The sequence below is a fragment of the Bactrocera neohumeralis genome, chromosome 6 (genome assembly GCF_024586455.1).
Source record: "Bactrocera neohumeralis isolate Rockhampton chromosome 6, APGP_CSIRO_Bneo_wtdbg2-racon-allhic-juicebox.fasta_v2, whole genome shotgun sequence".
Classification (NCBI taxonomy): domain Eukaryota; kingdom Metazoa; phylum Arthropoda; class Insecta; order Diptera; family Tephritidae; genus Bactrocera; species Bactrocera neohumeralis.
The window spans coordinates 32,674,230-32,697,044 of NC_065923.1; the positions used below are offsets into that span (position 1 = coordinate 32,674,230).

A 22,815-nucleotide genomic window follows, 5' to 3' on the forward strand; every position below is an offset into this window, starting at 1 on the left:
TTCATTGGCGACATAAATAAGTCATAGTTATAATCACAAATTTATCAAAACTTTTAAGAACTTAGTTCGGCAAACTTTTGTACCTAACCACACCATAATTTCTGTGCATTGATATGCATGGCACAAAAACAGTGTCAAACACTCAATTGCTTAGTTTTAATGTAAACCAGAGAACATTCTACACATCCAGTCGTTGATTCGCATATTTACAAGGGTGGCATAAGCAGAGGAAATCAATATAGAAAATTTATAAAATATTATCATTCTTAATGTTTACGCTAGATATCCAGAAATAATTTTTTCCAGATAAGAATACTTTTTCTACCGAGTGTATGCACTTAAAGTCCCAACAGTCTTTGTGGTGAAACCGCAACATCGCTAGAATGAAGTCTAAGGACATACTACATACTTACATTCATTGGTATATGTTGAAGAGCCATTAGTACAAGTATAATTGAAGGTACATAGACGCAAAGGTATATATCTACATGCAAGTAATTAAGTGAAAGCTCCAACCAGCGATTGACGACAACTCACGAGTATCACACGAACACAGAGCTTTTACGCATTTGTTTACATTTTCTCGTTTCACAACACGAGATTTCATTCACAAAAATCTACTGCGCCCACAACAACCCGAGTTGTATAAAACAACGCTGTTGCGAGCAATCGAAAGTTAGTCCTGTCGTTGAATTCGTGCAATTTGGACGTGTCGCGTGATAGTCGGAAGCACGATATTCGCTAGCATTGTCGTAAAGTTTTTTCGAACGTCTTTTTGCAAAACGAAAGTAACGGAACTGTGCTGAACGGAATTTGTTTGAGTGATTTATCGAGGCGTTGTGACTATGACGTCTATTAGTCTTGTTACTCTTTGTTGAAAATGTGCCGTTGAGGTCTGTGTATGCTAGTGTTTTTTGTTGGTTTCTTCAGTGTTTTTGTTGAAAGTGACACGCGGCAACAGTTAACTGAAAAAGCAGTGAGTCTGTGCCAGGCGCTGCAAGTGAATATGTTAAAACATAATCCTACAAAAATTATATTGCCAGATAAGTTGTGGCAACAATAACAGCAACAGTGTATACTAACATTGCTTTAGCTGCTGTTTGGGAGTGATATATGGCTAATGGCCCCTGTTGTGTAATTTTAGATCTTCATAATTCATAATTTTTGTGTAAATAAATAAAGTTGGAACTGTGCGGAAAATAAATAATTATTAAAGAAATAATTTAGTAACATGCTGAAAATGTAATATTTTTAGGTACTTCGCCAACACTCTGCCTGCTGGTTTTGTTGTGATTATTCTTCGTTAACAAAAACAGAGCTTAGTTCGGTGCTTGCACCTAAAGTTAATAAGCGGGTATTTTGTGTTTGACAAGCTTGTTAGATTAAACAGCGCACACAAAGCTAATTAGTTTAATAATTAATTAGCTTTCACTCTCCCTCTGGTTTTAGTTTTTTTTGTGTTAAACTGAAAATGTTTTATTTTTCTTTTTTATGCTCTCGAAATTTTCTACCAAAAAAAAATTTTTGTCCAGCTAAAGAATATCTGTGACTAATTAAATTCTGTGAGATAGGTATTCATCTCCAAATGATCAAAATGAGGGAAGCACTTTTGTCAACTTCCTGAACCGATTTTTTTTTGTAAGTGTTGATGTATACTTTTCAAAAAATTACTCAGTGCCTTGTATAACCTAAATTTCGTTTCTTGAAGACATTATCGTATGTTTAAGCGATTTAAACATAATATTTTTATAAGAGATTTGCGTGATATTATCACTCCATGTACATTGTGGTAAGAAATGGTAAATTGCTTGTTTGTTTGACATATTCAACAATTTAGATCAGTTTATTATGTCACAAATTTGTTTATATGTTATGTACAGATGAACAAACGAGCATACGGAAATCAAAACCCATCTGCTCTTTTAAATCTTGAAATGCGAACTCTTAAGTGACTGATCTGTCCAAATTGATTATATTTATTTGTGTGCCATAAAGAGGACGTCAACTTTCTGACAAGTGGATTTAAAGTTGTGCGTAAAAGCACGAGAAAACACACGGAGATGGCCATACTGCAGTCTTGTTGCTTTTGGAAGACGGTGCGTACCGGCAGCATGGCAAGCGCCACATACACTTTGGTAAGTACTTAAATAAAATTCTTACATATACTATACATAAATGTATATATAGAAGTACACGAATATAAGTATTAACAATGGCCAGCGTATGCCGTAGTTTTTCTTTCATGTCTATTAATGAGGAATAAATATTTTTATGGTTAAAACGTTCTTCTAAGAGAGCCTTAAAGTGCGATTGCCATCGCATTTCAAAGAAAATGAAATTAATAGTATTTGGCAATGAGCGAAGCGAGCCATTCTTATCAACACCACATTTGTTATACTAACAAAGTTGCTAAGGAGAGTATTATAGTTTTGTTCACATAACGGTTGTTTATAAGTCCTTAAACTAAAAGAGTCAGATATTATATATACCAAAGTGATCAGGGTGACGAGTAGAGTTGAAATCCGGATGTCTGTCTGTCCGTCCGTCCGTCCGTCCGTCCGTCCGTGCAAGCTGTAACTTGAGTAAAAATGAGATATCATGATGAAACTTGGTATTTCCTGGCTCCATAAGAAGGTTCAGTTCGAAGATGGGCAAAATCGGCCCATTGCCACGCCCACAAAATGACGAAAACCGAAAACCTATAAAGTGTCCTAATTAAGCCATAAATAAAGATATTAAAGTAAAATGTGGCACAAAGGATCGCATTATGGGGGGGCATATTTGGATGCAATTGCTTTGGAAAAGTGGGCGTTGCCCCGCCCCTTACTAAGTTTTTTGTACATATCTCGGAAACTACTATAGCTATGTCAACCAACCTCTACAGAGTCGTTTTCTTCAGGCATTTCCATATGCAGTTCAAAAATGGAAGAAATCGCCCACGCCCACCTCCCATACAAAGGTTATGTTGAAAATCACTAAAAGTGCGTTAACCGACTAACAAAAAACGTCAGAAACACTAAATTTTATGGAAGAAATGGCAGAAGGAAGCTGCACCCAGGCTTTTTTTTTAAATTGAAAATGGGCGTGGCCTCGCCCACTTATGGACCAAAAACCATATCTCAGGAACTACTAGACCGATTTCAATGAAATTCGGTATATAATGTTTTCTTAACACCCTGATGACATGTACGAAATATGGCTGAAATCGGTTCACAACCACGCCTTCTTCCAATATAACGCTATTTTGAATTCCATCTGATGCCTTTTCTGTATAATACGAGTATAAACATTAGGAACCAATGATGATAGCGGAATAAAACTTTACAAAAATACGGTATTTGAAAAATATGTAAATGACGGATAATGAAATCTCGATTATCACTTTATCATGCGAGAGTATAAAATGTTCGGTGACACCCGAACTTAGCCCTCCTTACTTGCTTTTAAATATTATCGCTAGTGTGTGTTTATATAAATACAAATCCCAGTTTAATTTTCCCTACGCAGAATAAAAATGGCAAGGATTTTCTCGAAAAATGAAGAATCGCAGAATTTTGGTGAAAATCCTTCAACAACAACGCCTACAATTGTTGATTTTAAAGGGAGGGGCTGCTTTAGAAGCTTTAAAAATCGTTTTTTTTTTTGTTTAAATCTCTTTAAAAATTATCTAAGAATATATCCCCAAAGTTAGAGATGGAAATTCGAGATATTTCCGTAGCTAGAAGTGAAATAGTGACCGAGCGCCTAGCAGATATACTTACTATTATTAGCGCTTGGGCAGAAAGCGAAAACTTTGACGCGCGATTTCTCGGTTTTTCATTTTTACGATTTGTCTTAATCGGATAATGGAATATAACTAAACGTCGTATGGAATTGGGACAAAGCTAATTAACTTAGGCATTAAGTTATCTTCTATTTAAGCTAAAAAAAGTAAGAAAAGTCAAGTTTAAACACATTTTTAAACAAGATAAAAAACGTTTTTTTTGGTCAAAGACCACTTGTTTTCATTTAAAACAAAAAATTTTAAAATTTGGCATATTTTTTTTGGAATTTCCTTACTTTAAATATAAGGCAAATTATTAAAAAATATGAATATCTTTGGATTTTTTGTGTCCGATAGGATTTGCGACCTGCATCCTGCCCGCCGTCCGACGAATACACATCCGATATGGATCGGGCAATTGCTTCCCAGAGGCAGAATATCAAAGATTTCTTATCCAAACAATTTTCGGATGATGTTGAAATATATAAATATAAGCCCTAGAAATTTCACTTTAATCAATTATTTCCTTCCCTTCGAAAAAAATCCTCAAAAAATTGCCTTTTTGAAGTCTCCAAACCAGGCTCCCACCATAAAGACTTAACTTTGGTTAAATTTACAAAAATACGGGCGAAGGAAACATTTGGATCTTGGCATTTAGACATACATAGCACAATAACAAATACATGCTTGGTTTACCAATAATAGTGATATGATTTTTTTTTTTAAAAGCACACTATTTGTTTAGGAAATTCAAATGTTATTTATTTAATGTGAAGTACAATCGATACAATTAAGTTATGAATATAACAAAATTTGAATGGCCTTCACGACATATTTTGAAGGAACGAATTCTATGAATCTAGTTTTCGAGTATTTTTTCATCAAATGGAGCTGTCGTTCAATATTGACTTCTAAAGCTTGAAGACAGTCTGGCTTATTGCTAAAGAGCGTGACTTCAAATAACCGTACAATAAGTAGTCCAATGGTTTTAAATCACACCATCTTGAAGGCCATTCAATGTCACAATTTTTTTAAATAATGGAAACTCCAAATATTTTTTAATGCGAGATTCGCTTTTTGCATGTGTTGTATGGCACGCAGTCCCGTCGTGATGGAGCCAGATGTTGTCAAGATCAACTTCTTCCAATTGCGGCCATAAAAGTTGGTTGTCATCGATCTATACAGCTCTCCATTGACAGTAACTGTGTGTGTAATCAGCTTAATTTTGAAAAAAGTACAGACCGATGATTCCACCAGACCAAAAATCACACCAAACTGACCATTTAGGTGAATGCAACGATTGTACATGAACAATTTTCGGATTTCCTTCGCTCCAGTATGTTTATTTACCGATACAATCATATGAAAGTGTGCCTCATCGGAAAAGATGATTTTCTTAAAAAAATCGTTTTCAAGTTGTTCCCAAGCAAAATTAGAATATTTAGGATGTTTACAGTGGTCCACTGGCTTCTGGTTTTGAGTGAGAACAACTTTATACGGATGCTAGCCCAAGTCCTAATCCTAAAAGCTACGTGGTTTAGTTAAACTTTACGCTTAACTTAGAACTTGGACGAAGAAAAAAAATCTAAAATTGGATTTTTAGCAAATATTTTTAGAAAAAAATGATGATTTCGATGACAGTTTCGCGATATTTTTAAATAGTTGTAATCAAAAAAATCCTTTGTCCAAGTCTTTAAGAATTGTATCTCAAAGACCTGCATATGTAAAATTTTATGAAGATCGGTTGAGTAGTTTTTGAGAAATCTTGCCAACAGTCAATTCAAAAACACAGTTTCGAGAAAAACGCGTTTAATGATTTGAGTGACAATAAAAGTGGGACTCAAGTGCACAAGTTCTCAAAGCTGTATCTCCGAAACTGTTACTCCGATCAACTTGAAAATTTGGGACAATATTTTATAGGTGTTGTAGAATTTATTAAGACAATAAAAAAAAATCGATTTTTTGAAATCCGTAAACCAATATAAAACCTTCAGCAACACTTGCCTGCAATGTTCTTTGTCTTATTGGCACTTGAACATTACAGGGTCCGGCACTCGTAACCAATTAAAAAAGCCATAGATTCGCTTTGGAAAATTATTTTTATTTATTTTAAAGTCCAAAATGTGTAGAAATAATCATAAATTCAGGACCAATTCACTTTTGCTCGATATGACCACCTTTGCCTTAACTATGGCCTTGAGAGGTCAAAAAACGAATCGCAAGCTGACCGCATATAACTATTCCTTTGGATTCGCATTTGGTGAATTCGAGAGCCATTGTGTGGTACTTTGGAAAACACCTTGTATGTGTAGTTTGAAAATTTTTGGTGTGCCTTCCTATACTTTTATTGTTTATTGTCTTACTAAAAATTAATGTCTACGCAAGGGACAATGGAAATCACTGAAATAGAATTAATGTTCGTAAGCGGCTTAAGCACTTCACATTTATACTTATTATTTTACTTTAATTTTGTATTTCAGTTTAATGGTATGAATATGAAATATTAAAAGACGTGGTTGAGATAGCTTGAGTAGCAGATATTGATGAATGAAAATGCTCTTTATACATATTTATTAATGTACCTGGAGTTCTTGGGATGCATAATGGCAGCTTCAATACAAGCAATAATTGAGCTTTCCACAAGTCTTGAAGTCATGAAAATGCTACCACAACCAAATCAAGTTACAAATGAGTTTGGAGTCCCTAACAAAATGCTTAAAATTCATTGTATGTTTGACTTCAGCATTTATTTATTAAGGGTTAAGCAAATACAAAAAATAGATTCTACACATAATAAAATAAACACAATATTGATAAGTATCTGAATTATATTCAGTTTTATGGATACATGCCACAAATATAACACATTTTATAACCAGTAATAAAGATCTCCTTAGAGATATTTTGTTTACCGGTTATATGTTTTATGGGAGTCTAACTCACTGAGGTAATAAGCAAATTTTACGGCATATGCTTTGATATTGTTTGCGAGCTGATTAACATAAGAAAATAAATATATTAGCTTGTGAGATTTCTGTGGCTACTCAATGCAAAATAATTTTAGATTAGATCGAGTTTCTGCAAACACTGACATTCATCCTACTATCAATCCAGAATATTTTGGTCTAATGAGTAGAAACGAGGGAAATAGACAGTTTTTTTCAGACAAATTGAGCTGAAAACATATGAACGTGGACGTAGGGGTTTTTACGAGAACCAGAAAAATCCATTTAAGGTTCTTGGAAAGTCACTGCAGAGCACTAAGTTATGTAACATGGAAAATCTCTTCCAATGCACTCTGTACACTATGTGAGCCAGTACATAAAGTCATTGACGATAGATAATGCAAGCAACAAAATAGTAAGCAATATTTTGTCGGTATAATTGGCAGATGTCTGTAGTGTATTTTAAATACAGAGATTTAAGATAAACAGCTTAGTTAAGCTCTATAGTCCGGGGATCAAGGATTGAAATTTTCTTTGGACCCTAAGAAATTAAATTTCATATATTCTTCATTTACTAGCTACAATGCAAAAAAGTATTATACCAAATATAAGATAGGAATTTAGATTCCTATTAAGGACAGTAAAGCTCTAAAAAGTCAAAATTTTGTGTGCAGAGTAAAAACTATTTTCTGTCGCAAGAAAATGTATAGTTAATCTTCTGACGATAGTGGTGACGAAGAAAACTTTAATATTAAGTATTTCTTTATCATCCATAACACGAACTGGACTTAAATGTGATGAATGTTAACCAAATTTAGTCAGGATAAAAATTTATACATGATAATCTCGACTCTACAGGCTTAGGAAATCTAAAAAAAAAGTTTTTTTTTATTTAAGGACTTCCCTAATATGCAAGTGCATACTTATAGACTTTTACATACGAAGGCATAAGTAATTCTTATGGGCATCGTGTGGACAATCATGTTTCTGTTATGTGCACACGTTACCCTTGCTTTAGCCATAAATGTTTCCGACCGCTTACAAAACGTTTTGATGCGATTAATATTGGCCATCCTGTTGCAAGAAAGTGAAGAAGAATTGCAATGCTTTCAGCCACAAATGCAAAACCGGACTATAACCGCCTCAAAAATGCAAAAATGCAAACTGCAGTAACAATGCACACATTTGTGTGCAGTTTCAATTCATCCTTCCGAATAGTTTCTATCCGGTGAGAGTATTTTGTTTTTGACGTCAAACCTAGCAGAGAAATAACGTTTACTCGTCACTTTCTTTTAAAGTCTTCTACAAACGATAGACTACAGATTTATGTCCACGTGTCTCCTTTAGGACACTTTCTTTATTTTTTTGTTTTTGTCTAGGTCAGACGAGCAGCGTGCTGTTGTGCATAATTGAAAAAGGGTACTCATACGCAGTGTAGAATAGTTGCATGCAATCAAATGAGTGCTTTTATTTTAAACAAACAAGAAAGTAGGCGAAACATAAAAAAACATGTTTCCTGGAAGTTTTCTAACGTGGCATGAATGTCCAAAATTGCAAAACATGAAGTAATAATAGCAAGCATGTCTCGTTAAAATTAGCTCCAACGAAAAATTTCTTGGAAAATCAGTTGAACTGAATAGCAAGTAACTGAACTGGTTGGTTTGGCTAGCCTTGTCTACGTTGCAATAAGCCCAAAGTTTTTCATTTTTAAATATAACAAGTGCAAAAGAGTAAAGATTGGGCATAACCGAACATTTAACACTCTTGGAAGGATTAAGCCCGGAGAAGTGCCTTCAGATACATAAGGCCTGTGGTTATATGGGGTAAAAAAAAATACGTTCTCCTAATTTTATTACGATAACTCAAATATTGGCCGATATATGCGGTATTAAGTCCCCGGCAGTTCTGAAATCTTTATATTAGATATAAGGGAAGTATTAAACTGATTCAACTCATTTATAGCTGGCAGGCTTACTACTTTCAGGATAGGCTTCTCTATGAATTTGAATTACAAATCTCACACATTAACCGATATTTTCGGTTAGAAGCCAACTATAAGCACTAGCTCCACAAATTCCTTACCCAGGGACTTGAACAGTTTTGGTTCTATTTGGTAAATTTTTAGCCATAAGGTAGCAAACCTTATTACTATTACCTTTATCCTGATATATGAATTGATTCTTAATTTTTATACTGGAAAGTGAAGGTTTCAACTGGAATTTAAATGAAAAGTAGGCTCGACTGTAGTTCATTTTCATAATATAACATAAAAATATCAGAGGAATGTAACGTACCAAATTTGGTTTAAATCCGTCCGGCGAGTCTCGAGATATGTGATTTTACTTTAAAGTGAGCGGTGCCACGCTCATCGTTCAATTTTCACACCGGGTGTCTTGTACCATCTCGGTGGTAAAATTCAATGTTTCTGGCGTATTTATTTATTGATTTATCGCGCCTTTAGTAGTTTTTAACAGCACCGTTATATGGGGAGTGGCAGGATTATCAGCCGTATTCATCCATTTTCACACAGGCGGAAGGAGCTCTTATAATATTTGCGTTAAGTCAATTTGATGTTTGTAGCTCTAGTGATTTAGGAGATATATGCATTAAACCAATTAGAGAGAGGGGACATTCCCACTTTTCCAAATTTTTTTGGACACTTGTGTCCTTTACTACTGCGATCATCTTTGCCAAATTGCAGCTATACTATGTCTTAATTTAGTGCTTAGTTATGGTAATTTATACGTTTTTGGTTAAGAGCGTTTTGTGGGCGTGCCCATTTGATGGGAAAAGTATCAGCCTACTAATCGTGTATTATAACATATTAATTACGTTTTAAATATAGGTGTACTTTGGTTTCTCCACCGTTGTTATGCTCATTACTGTTTACGATGAACGGGAGTTTCTGGCTGGCGGTAGAGAGCAACCATTAGGAGAAAGCATCTTGGCTAAGGGAGAGATAACACCGGGTGAGTGTGTGTTTAGAATTAGTTAAACAGTTTAGCAATATCAAAATTTAAATATTTTTATTTTTATTATATTGGAAATACGCTTTTGTTCTTTCAGCTATTGTTGTATTTAATATTCTCTTTCTGATTTGCTCGTTTTTCATCGTCATATCGTCGCTCTTAACGTTCGTTGGACTAAAGCAGGTAAGTGTGAACTGGTTGGAACTTAAAGTTTTAACAACAAAAAAAGAGCGAACAAATAAAATAAATTTTTTCCGTGCACAGAATCGTCGTCAACTGCTGTTACCTTGGATTATTTTCATGCTCTGCGATGTGCTCATTGAAATTGTTCACTTAATCTATTTGTCATTTACGCAAATCGTGAACTTCGATCCAGTAGTCGGCTTTATATTCACCATCGACTTTTTTATAATGTGTCTAAATGTGAGTATTTAAAGAATACTAAATTATTTAATATATATTTATGTGTGTGTATATGCGTTGTATATGTTGCCCCATATATTTGACACCTTGAGCGAGAATTTTCAAAGGCTTTTGAATAGGTTTTAAATTAATTCATTATTTGCATTCGTTGGTTGGTTTGGATCAATATCCATTTTTTTATAAAGAGTTCTTACCTACTAACACCTATCATAAAGTCAAATATAATTCAGCGGCTTCTTCTTAATAGTCAAATTTATTTACATCGTACGTATCAAGGGCGTTAATTATAGCGCGATATGATTACAAACTGTTTTCACACCAACTTGACTGACAATCAAAAAGATTGAGACAATTTCTATACAAAATTCAGTTAATTTTGTTGTGTTGAGTTTTACTTATTATACGGCTGATTCAAGAGCTGAAGGTTATTGCACTAGCTCTTCATAACGACGGAAAAATAGCGTACATTACTAGTTTTTACCAATCGCCTTGAACCCATAAAAATCTACATAGACGTTTAATTTATACTACTGCTATCTCAGTTGGAAGTCTAAAGGTATGCGATCTGAGTTATTTTAGCTTTGATCTAGCAAATGCGATGCAGTCAAGAAGAAAGTTTGGGGATCTCACTACCTCGTCTTCTTCCAAGCAACATTTACAACTGGCAGACGATAAAATCTTACCTCTTGCACGCCAATGGAACAGTACCAAATAGAACCTCTTCAATTAAAGAAAGATTAACCCTGTTGTGGGTTGAAGCTCGCTGGTTCTTTTGCATTGTACACTGAGCCAAAAGGATCTTGCACAAGATTATACTTAGGCAGCGAAGCAGCGACGTTTCCACTCTAGCGCAATCAATATTGCACTGCCTTTCCTGGCCAAACTGGTCTTATCCAGAAATAACTCAATATCGTTTGAGTATTTCATAACCACCTACGAGCGCACGGTTAGTGAGTTAAAGGTTAGCATTGCCACTCTACTAACAGAGTGGATAGTCAAGAGAGGTTTCGCTTGACAGCAGTATACTATAATTGCTATCTTAATGAGCGTAATGTCGGAAACCTGAAACTGTCATTTCTGGATAGTTCCCTAGAGGAGACTCTTCCACCAATTAAGCGTTAATTCATTCATAAAGAAGTTTACACCCACTCTCATTCAGCGGCTTCTTCCTACCCACATCCCCTTACGGATGGAAAAGGACACAAATACTTCATTCTACTCTCTGAGAAAAGCGGCTTCTTCCCTTGTTCATTTCTCTTGACATATTCTGCAGACATATCGATCTGTTAGCTCCAATCTGCAGGCTAAAGACAGATTGAATTAAAAGCAAACAATTTCCTAAATTTGCTATGATACGATAGTATATAATTGGTGAAATTTTCCACATTTCTTTTTTTTCACAAGTAGTTAGTGATAGTTACAATACAAAATATAATTTGGACGCGTAACCGCAGACTTTTTAATGAAATCACTTATCTTAGGAGTTGACCGACTGATTTAAGCTAAATTTAGTACGTAGGATTCGTCTCATATGCCTATATCACTGCGTAATAATGGACGAAATCAGACTCAAATCAGATCAGAAAGCAATTGATATAACAGGCTAAATCCTTGCACGAGTTAATAGTATGTGGTGTTGGCAAAAATAGATAAAATCGGTTCGGTAATAAAGGTGATACTTAATATAAAATTTTACCAGCACCTGAAGAAATTTAATCAGCGAAACCTTAGCCCTTCCTTACTTTTCAAATTTAATGTTTGGACATTATATAGTTTCATGCTTTTGCCGACCGGGATTGGGCTCGGTCGGTCCCATTTTTCCTGAATAACGCATCAAATTAGTTGAAAGCTCATTCATCTCATTTATTGCCACAAAAATTAGTCTAAAATTTTAATTCTTTGTCCGGGACTAGCAGTGCTGCACAACTGGATCAAATTGACAGTACTGACTACTGATATTGAATATCAAATGAAAATCAAAAAGTCACAAATAGTTTCCCTGTAACGCTCATCATTAGAGGCAACTTAAGTTTTGTTTTCAGTTTGAGAAAAGTATAGACCAATAAAGCTTCCGAGATCTAATACATACAATATATATTTTGAAATGCAAGAGTGTGTGGAGAATCTTTTCAAGACTATTCGTTCAGCAAATATTTCCATTCTGCTCACTTCCGGACCCGCCAAGCCAGAAATGTAGACAATACGGTATATAACACTTTTGTTAACTTCCTTCCCATTGAATTTCTCCACGAATATTTAATGCAAAACTCTGCATAAATATACGTACATACATACATAAACTGCACGTGACACTGACGAAGGTGCTATGACAGATGTACAATAAATAAAAAAACATATTTAATATTTGTTGGACACATTAGTTTTGTTAATGCTTAGCGCAAACTTGCTTAGTTTGACCTTTTGAACCACCAGATGTTCGAAATCAGCTGACTGCTTTTGCTAGGAAAATATTAAACACATTTCTTCTGCATTCTCGTTAGTGGACGAAGTGTAAGCATAAACATTTCTTAAGCACCCACATATGTATAATATAATGTAAATGTTATGTAAATATAATGTAAAAGCAGCATTTTACTAATGAACACAATAATACATATGTATATACATACATACACCATAAGTATAAGTAAACCGTTTTTCTGTCATCATTACTTTACTATACCTTCTTGCCGTTTCTTTTCTATCTTAACCTCATTCATATCGTTTTTTCTTTATTTTATTGCCACTTAGTCCTACTGTCTGCTGTGCGTGATATCGCAATATCAAAATTACCTGCAAGGACTGGGTTGCGGGAATCAACAGATACGGGTAAGAATTAGCAATTTTCTACTGGTCATATTCCCAACTCAATAAAAACGATCGTAAAATATATATAATATACATATAATGTTCATACACAATACATACATACCAATAAACACATATACGTATGCATATCTAGAGTGGTAAAGATTTCAATAATGATATTACAATGAAACCATTTAACTCGGGTTTTTCGTTTGATTATTAAATAATGTAAATATGTAAATACTAATAGATCTATAAAGCTTTTCAGAGAATGTTAATTGGTTTGAATGGTTACGTTCAATGTAGGTTTGATTATTCCCATTTCTTTGTAAATTATAAATAAAAACGTGAAAGTTCGGAGGTAACACTCTCGTATTTTGCAAGTATCAAAGCTGAGGAAATACTTCAATGTGTTATCAAAACTTCATTCGAAGAAATATTTCAAATTAATGCAAAATTTTTTGACTGACACAATGGCTTACGATCAAATATGTTGTCATCTTAACTTAGTACATTATAGGTCATATATTCATTTTTTTCATTACTGCACATTCTTCGTGTCCAATATATTTATATGAAAACCAACATTTTGAGTTGATAAAATAAAGTATATGTGACATAAACTCCATTAAAAGCGTCAAATTTTATATATTGGATGTATGAGGAAAGAGTTAAGAGATAACTAAAAGTTGTTAAATTAAAGTTATGAAGTTTAGTCCAAAAGTCCAGATCAATATCAGTTATATTTAGCGCTAAACCAAATTAAGAACATATCAAGTGGAAAATCAAAAATCTCTGTGTGGGGTATATTGGAACTAGGAGAAGATTTGGACTGATTGAATTACCTTTTGACAGTTAATTTTCTGCCAATTCTATGCATCCAGAGAAGGGCAAGCCTTATTCCTAAAATAATGCGACTCCGTTAGAAGGTATAAAATCATTAATAGTTTAAAATTAGAAATTATTGTGCTTTTTCATTAGATTGGTATTACAAAAAAGAATGTCAACTCTAAAAATGAGAACAATTACCAACCTTAAGATACCACACTGTATACATACATACATGCATACATACATGCATACATACATAAATACATACACACTTATTAACACATATTTACCATCTAGAGTGGTAAAGATTTCAAAAATGATATTAAAATGACACCAGTTAACTCGGGATCACTATTTGAATTTTAAAGAATGTAAATATGAAAATACTAATAAATCTATAAAAGTTTACAGAGAACGGTAGTTAGCTTGAATAGTTGCGTCCAATGTCGGTTCGAAGGTTTCCATTTGTTTGAAAATTAGGAATAATAACGACTAAGTTCGGATGTAACACTCTCGTATTTTGCAAGAATCAAAGCCAGAGAAATACTGCAATATGTTGGCAGAACTCTATTTGAAGAAATGTTTCAATTTAATTTAATTCAAAATCCGTTATTTGAATGACTCAACGAATTATTGTCCCAACGGCTTTGCCATCTATATCTGACTCCGACTAGAAACTTCCTGCTCCCTAGAAACTCCTACCTCTCCACATCATCATCGGAAATCCAGTCATTCCGCAGAAATAAAACACTCAATCCCCTTCTTAACCTGATTTCAAAAGCACGCTCATTACAATCAGTTTAAAAAACCTATATAATCCGTATTATGACAAGCATCATACAACTTGAGAGGAGTTTTTGAATCCAAGACTATCGTGTATTACAAATAAAAGAAGAATATATTCCTATAGACCTCATTATTTTCCAGTTCTCCAATTATAAGTAACATATCTGTATATTTTCTAATCGCTCAAGAAAATTCATACCCAAGCTGGGACAGCCTCTCTGACAGTCCTCTTAACTTCCCCAACAAACAAACATAATTTGTTATTGATTAAGTATTTAAAATGCCTGGAATATTTCGGTATATCGGTGTTATATCGGATAACGTTCTGTATCATCTCTAAAACTGAGAACCATTAGCACCCTTATCATAAAAGCGGGTGTTCATAAATGTACATAGTATATATGTAAGTAGTAAGGTACGTCATTGTGATTTCAGTGAAATATTTTAAAAGTAAATTCATTAGGGTTACAAGTTAGAAAAATGGAATGGTACTAATTGAAACCAATTAAGCTAATTGTGAGAAAGGTGATTTGTGAGATAGAGGAAGTGTAGTCGAAGTAGCAAATACTAGAAAACGAAAGCATGTAAAAGAAAAAAAAAATAGTATACATATAGTAGTATTTATTGATTTTACTGTTATGCATTGCACACAAACAAAAGCTTTTAGTAAGAAAAAAAACTATAATTATTTTCTCCTCAAAGACCGAGGTGGTGATACAATCAGCTGATGGTGGAGCTAGTTCGAGTCAGAGTTATCTGCGTGCAACGAAAATACAAAAATCTATCGCCAGTCCTTACATCACAACAAATGCACACACGCATATTTCGACGATACACGAGGAGACGGACCAAAATCATAAACTTCCTACGAATTCAGGTAACAATGGTTTTTTGGACTTTGGTTGTTTGTAACGCCTTAAGGTGATAGTCTGGTAACTTGGGTTCAAAAAATCGAAAATTGTTTTTGCTTAATTTGAAAGTACAATGTCTTGAGAATTTACTGTGAAAATTTCAGACAAAAATTCGAAATATTTCGGGAGTTATAACGAGTTTCCTAGAGCGCCTAGAAGTCTTTCCTGCTCAAAACATTGTTTTTCTGGTCGCTCCGGGTCCTAACTTTTTTCTGCTGAACCGATTGTTTTCAAATTTTAACAGGCTGTTCTGCACACATATATGCAGTTCTCGTCGGTACTAGCCAGCATTTTTTTCACCCATAACTTTTTATTTTACAACCCTTTCTTTGCTAAAATAAAAGGACTTTTTTTTCAAAGTCCGCAATTTTGTTATTTACCCTTGAAATTTTACTTCAGTAGTTCCATCCAGAAACACATGTCTATAGATTAAGAATAAACAAAAATATTTTAACAGCAAGAGTCAAAATCACCCGGGTCACCTATATGAATCTTTTGAGGTTCCAACTTCGAGTGACAATAATAATAGTAATAAAGTATTAAGCTTTTTCAAATAGATTTTTTTTTATTTTCAATATATAAATAAAAATACTCTAAATATTCAAGATAATTCATTTTTATTTTCCTATAAAAAACCACCCTCCAAAGAAGTCATGAAAATGGGCATAAGTTACCAGACTAGGTTAGGGTAGCTTAACTTAAACAAGTAAAGCATGGAGACATATCTAATAATGTAGTTGGAATTGTAATGTCTGCGTTTTATTGGTTTAGAATTGGGCGTTATCACTCTCCTAAAACGTTCAGTTTTTATATTTTTCAATAGAAAATTAAAATAATTTCTACGTATTATATATAGTATATATGTAGGAATATAGTAGATCGGTGGCAACTCCGCCGACGAAGACAGGTGTGTGGAAAAGACAACGAGAACAAAAGCAGGAATCAGTCGTTAAGCTGACGTCGTCACGATAAAGTATTTCATTATATATTTCGGTATGTTCATGAACTGCAATTTAATTCGAACTGAAATTTGATTCAATTATTCCGAAATAAAGTTTAATTTTGATACCGTTGTAAGTGTTAGTTAAGTGTCTTAAATTTTGGAGACGTGTTGTGGTAGCAATTCCCACATACTTATATACATATTTAAGTAGTTGAAAGCATTTCTTTCCAAAATATGCTTTGCGGCTGTAATTTATCTTCTTAAGCTTGAGCTACTCGACCGCTACTGACATAATTGATTTACGCTGATAAAAGGACTCGTTAATCATATCATAACGAAGGTCAAAACGTTTAAGCGCCAAAGCAACAACAAACAGTGCTGATATTGTGTTTACTATGCAAGGTCTGTCGCAAAAGAAAAAGGACTGTTAAAAAAACAACAAAAATTTAGTATTTTTCAAAAGTTATATTTTTTTATTCAAAGTAGTTTCCTTGTGCTTCGATACAGCGTTTAGCCCGGCCAATTAGCATTTCAAATGAGTGTTTAAGGTCATTTTTCGGAATGCTCTTGAGAATATCGGTCGTCGCCTTTTGGATAGCTGAAATGTCCTGGAACCAGTGTCCTTTCATGGGCAAATGAAGTTTTCCAAATAGGTAAAAATCACAGGGTGCCAGATCAGGGGAGTAGGGTGAGTGATTAATGGTTAATATGGAGTTTTTTGTAAAAAAATCAGTGACAAGCGTCGACCGATGACACGGCGCATTATCGTGCAACAGGCGCCAGGACCCTGCCTCACGGCATTGTGGTCGAGCACGACAAATGCGTGACAAAAGACGCTTCATAACGCCAAGGTAAAACACAGCATTAATCGTTTGGCCAGGTGGGACGAACTCTCGGTGTACAATACCCTCGGAATCGTAAAAACAAATCAGCATTGTCTGTATTTTTGACTTCTGAAGACGACCGACTTCTGATCGTCACAGAGGTCCTCACTTTCTTCTTGGAATCGCTTAAACCACTCATGCACATTACAACGGGATAGGCACTGATCACCATACACCTTTTTCATCATTTGAAATGTTTCAGTAAACGTTTTCCCAAGTTTAAAACAAAATTTAATATTTGCTCTTTGTTCAAAATGCATTTTACGACCGATGACCAAAAGCTGCTGTCACTTTTTGATCGATAACATCGATTGTAGTTATCCAATTGTCTTAAAATTTTTACGAAATGTCAACAAGAGATCAAACTTTTTATTTCATATACCCACCAATAGGTGGCGCCACCAGAAACAGTTATATGGCATAGACAACCAAAAAAATAGCCACATACATATATGTAATTAAATTTCAATATTCACTTCCGTACACAAAAGTGGGCCACATCCCTTGCCGCAAACTATTTACCGCCACTACAGTGATTTAGTTTGTTGTTTGGAAAAAAAGTTTCGTGCGAAGGAGGCACGTGCCAGATCGCCCGCAAGAAGCTAAAGTATGAGCGTGAAAGATTGCCAGTATCCTTCCGAAATTCTAACTAGGGCAATTTTCAAAAGCGTAGCGGCGTTTGTGCTTGTAAATATGTACCTATTAGTTTTTATTTTGCGAAAATTTCATGGCTAATGGTTTAGTTGGTGTCAATGTAGCTAAAAATTAATATAAAAGGAAGTGAGGGGAAAATTTGCGAAATCATGCTGAATAAGCGAAACGAGCGCAGTGCCTCACATTAATTTGACGTTATCTGTTCAATAGTTAGAATAAGTCAGTCCATAATCTTATGAAATTTTATTTTTTCAAAAATAAAATATACTAATCTCTTTAAGAAAATAATGTGAGTTCACTCCAAAGATTTATCAAATCAAAACTTTTCAAAAATCACTTGTTGTTGAGTTGTTGTTTGCTCTTTGGTAAACTTGTTATGAAATTTGTGAACCACAATGGAGAAGTTGCCAGCTCAAAACACTCAAAGCGAAAAAAATATTTCAAATTCGGTGAAGCTGAAAAAGCAGTCACAGCTGTTCGAAAATGAGTGAAAATAATGAAGCAATTCGCTATATTTTGAAATTTTTGTGTAAAAAAGAGAAGAATGCCACGCAAGCCATCAATGAAATTTGTGAAGTTTATGCAGACGATGCTGTATCAGTTCGTGTAGCACAACATTGGCTCGCTGTGAAAGATGCACCCCGCTCTGGTCGACCTATCGTTGAAAAAGTCGATGAAATTATGAAAAAGATTGACCAGGACCGTCATATAAGCAGCAATGACATCTCTAAAAAACTTAACATTCATCATCAAACGGTTTTGAATCATATAAAAAAGGCTGGCTACAAAAAGAAGCTCGTTCTTTGGGCACCACATGAATTGTCTGTGGAAAACTTAATGGACCGAATTAACATCTGCGATTCTTTGCTGAAACGAAATGAAATCGAACCATTTCTGTAGCGAATGGTAGCTGGAGACGAAAATCAAATACGACAATAATGTGCGAAAAAGATCATGGTCCAAGCGTGGTGAAGCTCAACAAATGGTCGCAAAGACAGGATTGACGCCTAGAAAAGTTCTGCGAGAATCATCCACTATGAGCTGCTTCAGCCTCAATTCGGTAGAAAGATTGATTCTACATTTTACTGTCAACAAGTGATGAGATTGAAGCAAGCAATCGAAAAAAACGGCCAGAACTGATCAAGAGAAAGGGCTTCGTCTTCCATCGGGACAACGCTAGACCACACACATCTTTGAAGACTGCGCAAAAACTGGGAGAACTCGGCTGGGAAGTTTTGGTGAATCCACCATATAGCACTGACTGTGCATTATCGGACTACCATTTGTTTCGGTCAATGCAGAGCTCTCTTAATTCAGTAAAGTTAGCTTCAAGAGAAGCCTGTGAAAATTACTTGTCGCAGTTCTTCGATGAGAAATCAGAAAAATTTACAATGATCAAATAATGTCTTTAGCGGAAAAGTGGCAAAAAGTGGTCGACCAAAATGATACAAATTTGGTTGAACAAAGTTCATTATAAATATAAAAAAAATAAGTTGAAGTTTGATTGGAACAAATTTATCACAAATTTGTCCGTCAATATATTGACTTTTAATATTAGACGCCTTACTATCTATGGAACCGTACATAAAATACCTAAAAGATGGTTGTGGTTGATGCAGATTGTGACATTTTATAGTGAACTGACTAAGAAAGGTAAATATATTTGTTAGAATTACTGTAAAATTTCTCCTAGATAGATACATAATATAGAAACCATCGCTTTTGTCATATTTTTTTTCTGAATACTTCACTGCTACTTCTATTCAGCAGATCAACACTTTTATATCCTTTATAACTGTATTCTCTGCATAAAAGTATTCAAAGTATATTCACGTTTGAATCCCCTTAAGTGAATAACTACTAAACTATACAATGTTGTAAGCGTATTTGCGTATTTGCATATGTGTAAATATGTGATTTTCACGTTGGTTGGCTTTTCCGTTTCCTGTTGCTGACCTTGTTTTGTGTGGTAAGGTCATGTTGTGTCAACAAAAAGCAGGCGTTGACTTCCATACATATGTACATTGTATGTCAATATGTCGATTGCAAGCAATATAAAGTACAATATATACAAAGCACATTAAGTGTAGTGTCAGTGGAAAATATTTATGCATTTTTTTGCTTGACTTGTTGTGACTAATATGAAATATGTCCTGTAAGTGTGTTAGTAAATTAATTTTATTTTTATACCCTAAACAGGGTATATTAAGTTTGTCATGAAGTTTGTAACAACCAGAAGGAAGGGTCGGAGAGCCTATAAAGTATATATATAAATGATCAGTATGTCGAGCTGAGTCGATTTAGCCATGTCCGTCTGTCTGTCCGTCTGTCTGTCTGTATATATACGAACTAGTCCCTCAGTTTTTAAGATATCGTTTTGAAATTTTGCAAACGTCATTTTCTCTTCAAGAAGCTGCTCATTTGTCGGAACTGCCGATATCGGACCACTATAACATATAGCTGTCATACAAACTGATTGATCGGAATCAAGTTCTTGTATGGAAAACTTTCACATTTAGCAAGGTATATTCACGAAATTTGTATATATTATTTTCTAAGGCAACAGTTGCACCGAAGCTAACGTTTTTTCTTGTTTTAGTTTCCATGCAGACACTTTCGTGGTGGTCAAACAGAACCAGATTTATTTCAAAATGTGAATGAACTTTATGCATGTGTAAGTGAGTCTACATAAAAATGTGTATGTGTTGGTGCTCAAGTAGCAAATCAGGTTTGCTGACTGTAGTTGTTAATTAAGATGTTATAACTCATAACTTCAGGGCTTAGTCTCTATGTACACTCATTCTTTCTAACGCTTTAGTATTGTGTTAACGAATTTGAATCAAAGTAGAGAGTCCTTAAATTAGAGCTATAGATTAAAAGTCATTTTACAGCTTCTTCAAAAAATATCCTACAAATATTGCAGATTGATATCAGTTGGAGGTGTTTCATTGCCATTCTTACAAAATACAGTTAATCGAAGAAGTATAAAATGGTATAACCAAGCCGAGAATCATGCATCAACATGCACTAAAATTTTTACATTTTGTGTGTGGTAACGATGATCACAGTGGAGGGTGCATTTGTTAATTTAAAATTAGATTATGTAATAGCAAGACATATGAAATTTAATGATAACGATCATTCGCCAGGCCGAAGTGAGCACAAATTTCAAAATTGGCTTATGGACATGGCCCCGGTCACAAACAACTCGACCAATTTGAACCCAATTTAGTTCCTCTTATTATATTTTGGAAACGGGAAAAATCGGTCTACAACCACATCATTCCTTACCTTTATAATATATAACACAAGTATCAGTGAAGAAATTAAACAAAATTGTGTCTTTATTTTCTACCAACTCTCACCTAGAAATTGTCAACATTAGTTCCTAGCAATATCTACCGAATATGAGAATATTTTTGTCTGTATCGAAAATATTTTTAACTGCAGTCGGTCAATTCAAATATGTCAATTTAAAATTCAAATATATTCGGCATCTAAAAATAGTGTAGTCTGGTACATAAAAATAGCTAAAATATCCGTAGTCCCATTTGGAATGATACTGATGTCTTTTCTGTCAACAATATAATCAGCCATTATGTGATAAATGTTCATGACACAATGAGAACATGTTATTCTCTTAACAAATTCTCATCTTTATTTGGATACAATTTATTGTCGAATTTTTATTGAGGATTACCTTTGAGTTCACCAACAACATCTGATGGAATTTTTGTTATTTGAAAGGGAGGATGTTCTATCGTAACTTTTCCTAATGCATGTTAATTTCATAAGTCTGATGCGTTTACACTTTCTGTTTCTCCTTTAAAAAAATTGTAAAATCCTTTGCAAATGTGCCCATTACGCTATTTCTATGAAAGGCTGCTTCAAAACGGTTCTTAACAAAACTTTTCTTATTTCAAAAGACGGTGTGATGTTTTAATTTTCAAAAAAATAAAAACACCTTTCCCCTAATTGATTGCGTAAATGAAAACTGTGATTTTTGAATGCACTACTTGAATATGCGAATATCTCGAACATAAGTTGAAAGTTTAACTTTATTTCATTTTACTTACTTTCAGCGGAAGTGCCGAGCGAACTGGCTGAGGACAACTGCTTACACATTACTGTCAACATTCCGTCTCCGTTATAAATGTGACATTATCAGCGTTTCTTCTCTAGTGGAAATTGCAAAGTGTGGCGGACAATACAAGCGGTAGTCGAAGCAGCATCAGGATTTGCAACGAATGCAAGCAACAACTGCTTGCAGATTAAATGGAGAAATTGCAGTTGCAGTACAGGCAAAAAGACATATAAGGTCTGTGAGCGGTAAAATGCAAGCAGCGTTTCAGTGAAAATATAAAAAGAAGATTATTTTTCGAAGTCTGGAGGATCTACACACATCAAATACTACAGATTTGCCTACTCACGTAACAGTTAAGTCATAAATGTGCCTAAACAATAATGCGTGCGAAGTGTTTCGAACCTATGCCACGAGTTTTAGAAATAAATTTTCACTTTATATCAACCGGCGTAGGAGTTTGCATGATAATATTCAAAAGAAGAGCTACACCTTTCTTGATTCCTAAATAAACACCCTTTATATGTATACAAAATTGTATATACAATTTAATTCCGAAAATTTACAAGTTGTGAGACACAATTTTTCGAATGTAAATATTGTAATAAAATTTTAGTACATCGCTAAAGTTAAAAAGTTAAAATAAATCGTAAGCCTTTATGTTATCTAAAATTAATACGGAACCGAATATTTTTCATTTTAATTTTGCCTGTACATAAAGTAAGTAATTTTGACATAATAATTTTGTAGTTTTAATCTATATAAATTTAAAGCAGTTTGCAGAAAAAGAAATAGTAATAATAATAATATAGTAGGG

The 22,815-nt window shown here is 34.2% G+C and overlaps 1 protein-coding gene across 3 annotated transcripts; it reads left to right on the top strand.

Moving 5' to 3' along the window:
• Positions 1-693: 693 nt before the first annotated feature.
• LOC126761707 (uncharacterized) lies at positions 694-22,640 on the top strand. 3 transcript variants are annotated; one of them, XM_050478073.1, is made up of 8 exons: positions 694-899; positions 1,881-2,135; positions 9,554-9,677; positions 9,775-9,860; positions 9,942-10,100; positions 12,852-12,929; positions 15,228-15,402; positions 22,000-22,640. In XM_050478073.1, exons 2-8 carry the CDS (start codon positions 2,061-2,063, stop codon positions 22,068-22,070), a joined length of 768 nt encoding a protein of 255 aa, XP_050334030.1. In that variant the 5' UTR covers positions 694-899; positions 1,881-2,060; the 3' UTR covers positions 22,071-22,640. The 3 variants fall into 3 exon arrangements, with proteins under 3 accessions (XP_050334030.1, XP_050334029.1, XP_050334031.1); XM_050478072.1 differs by having other exon boundaries at positions 694-893; XM_050478074.1 differs by lacking the exon at positions 694-899 and adding an exon at positions 1,587-1,789.
• Positions 22,641-22,815: the final 175 nt, after the last annotated feature.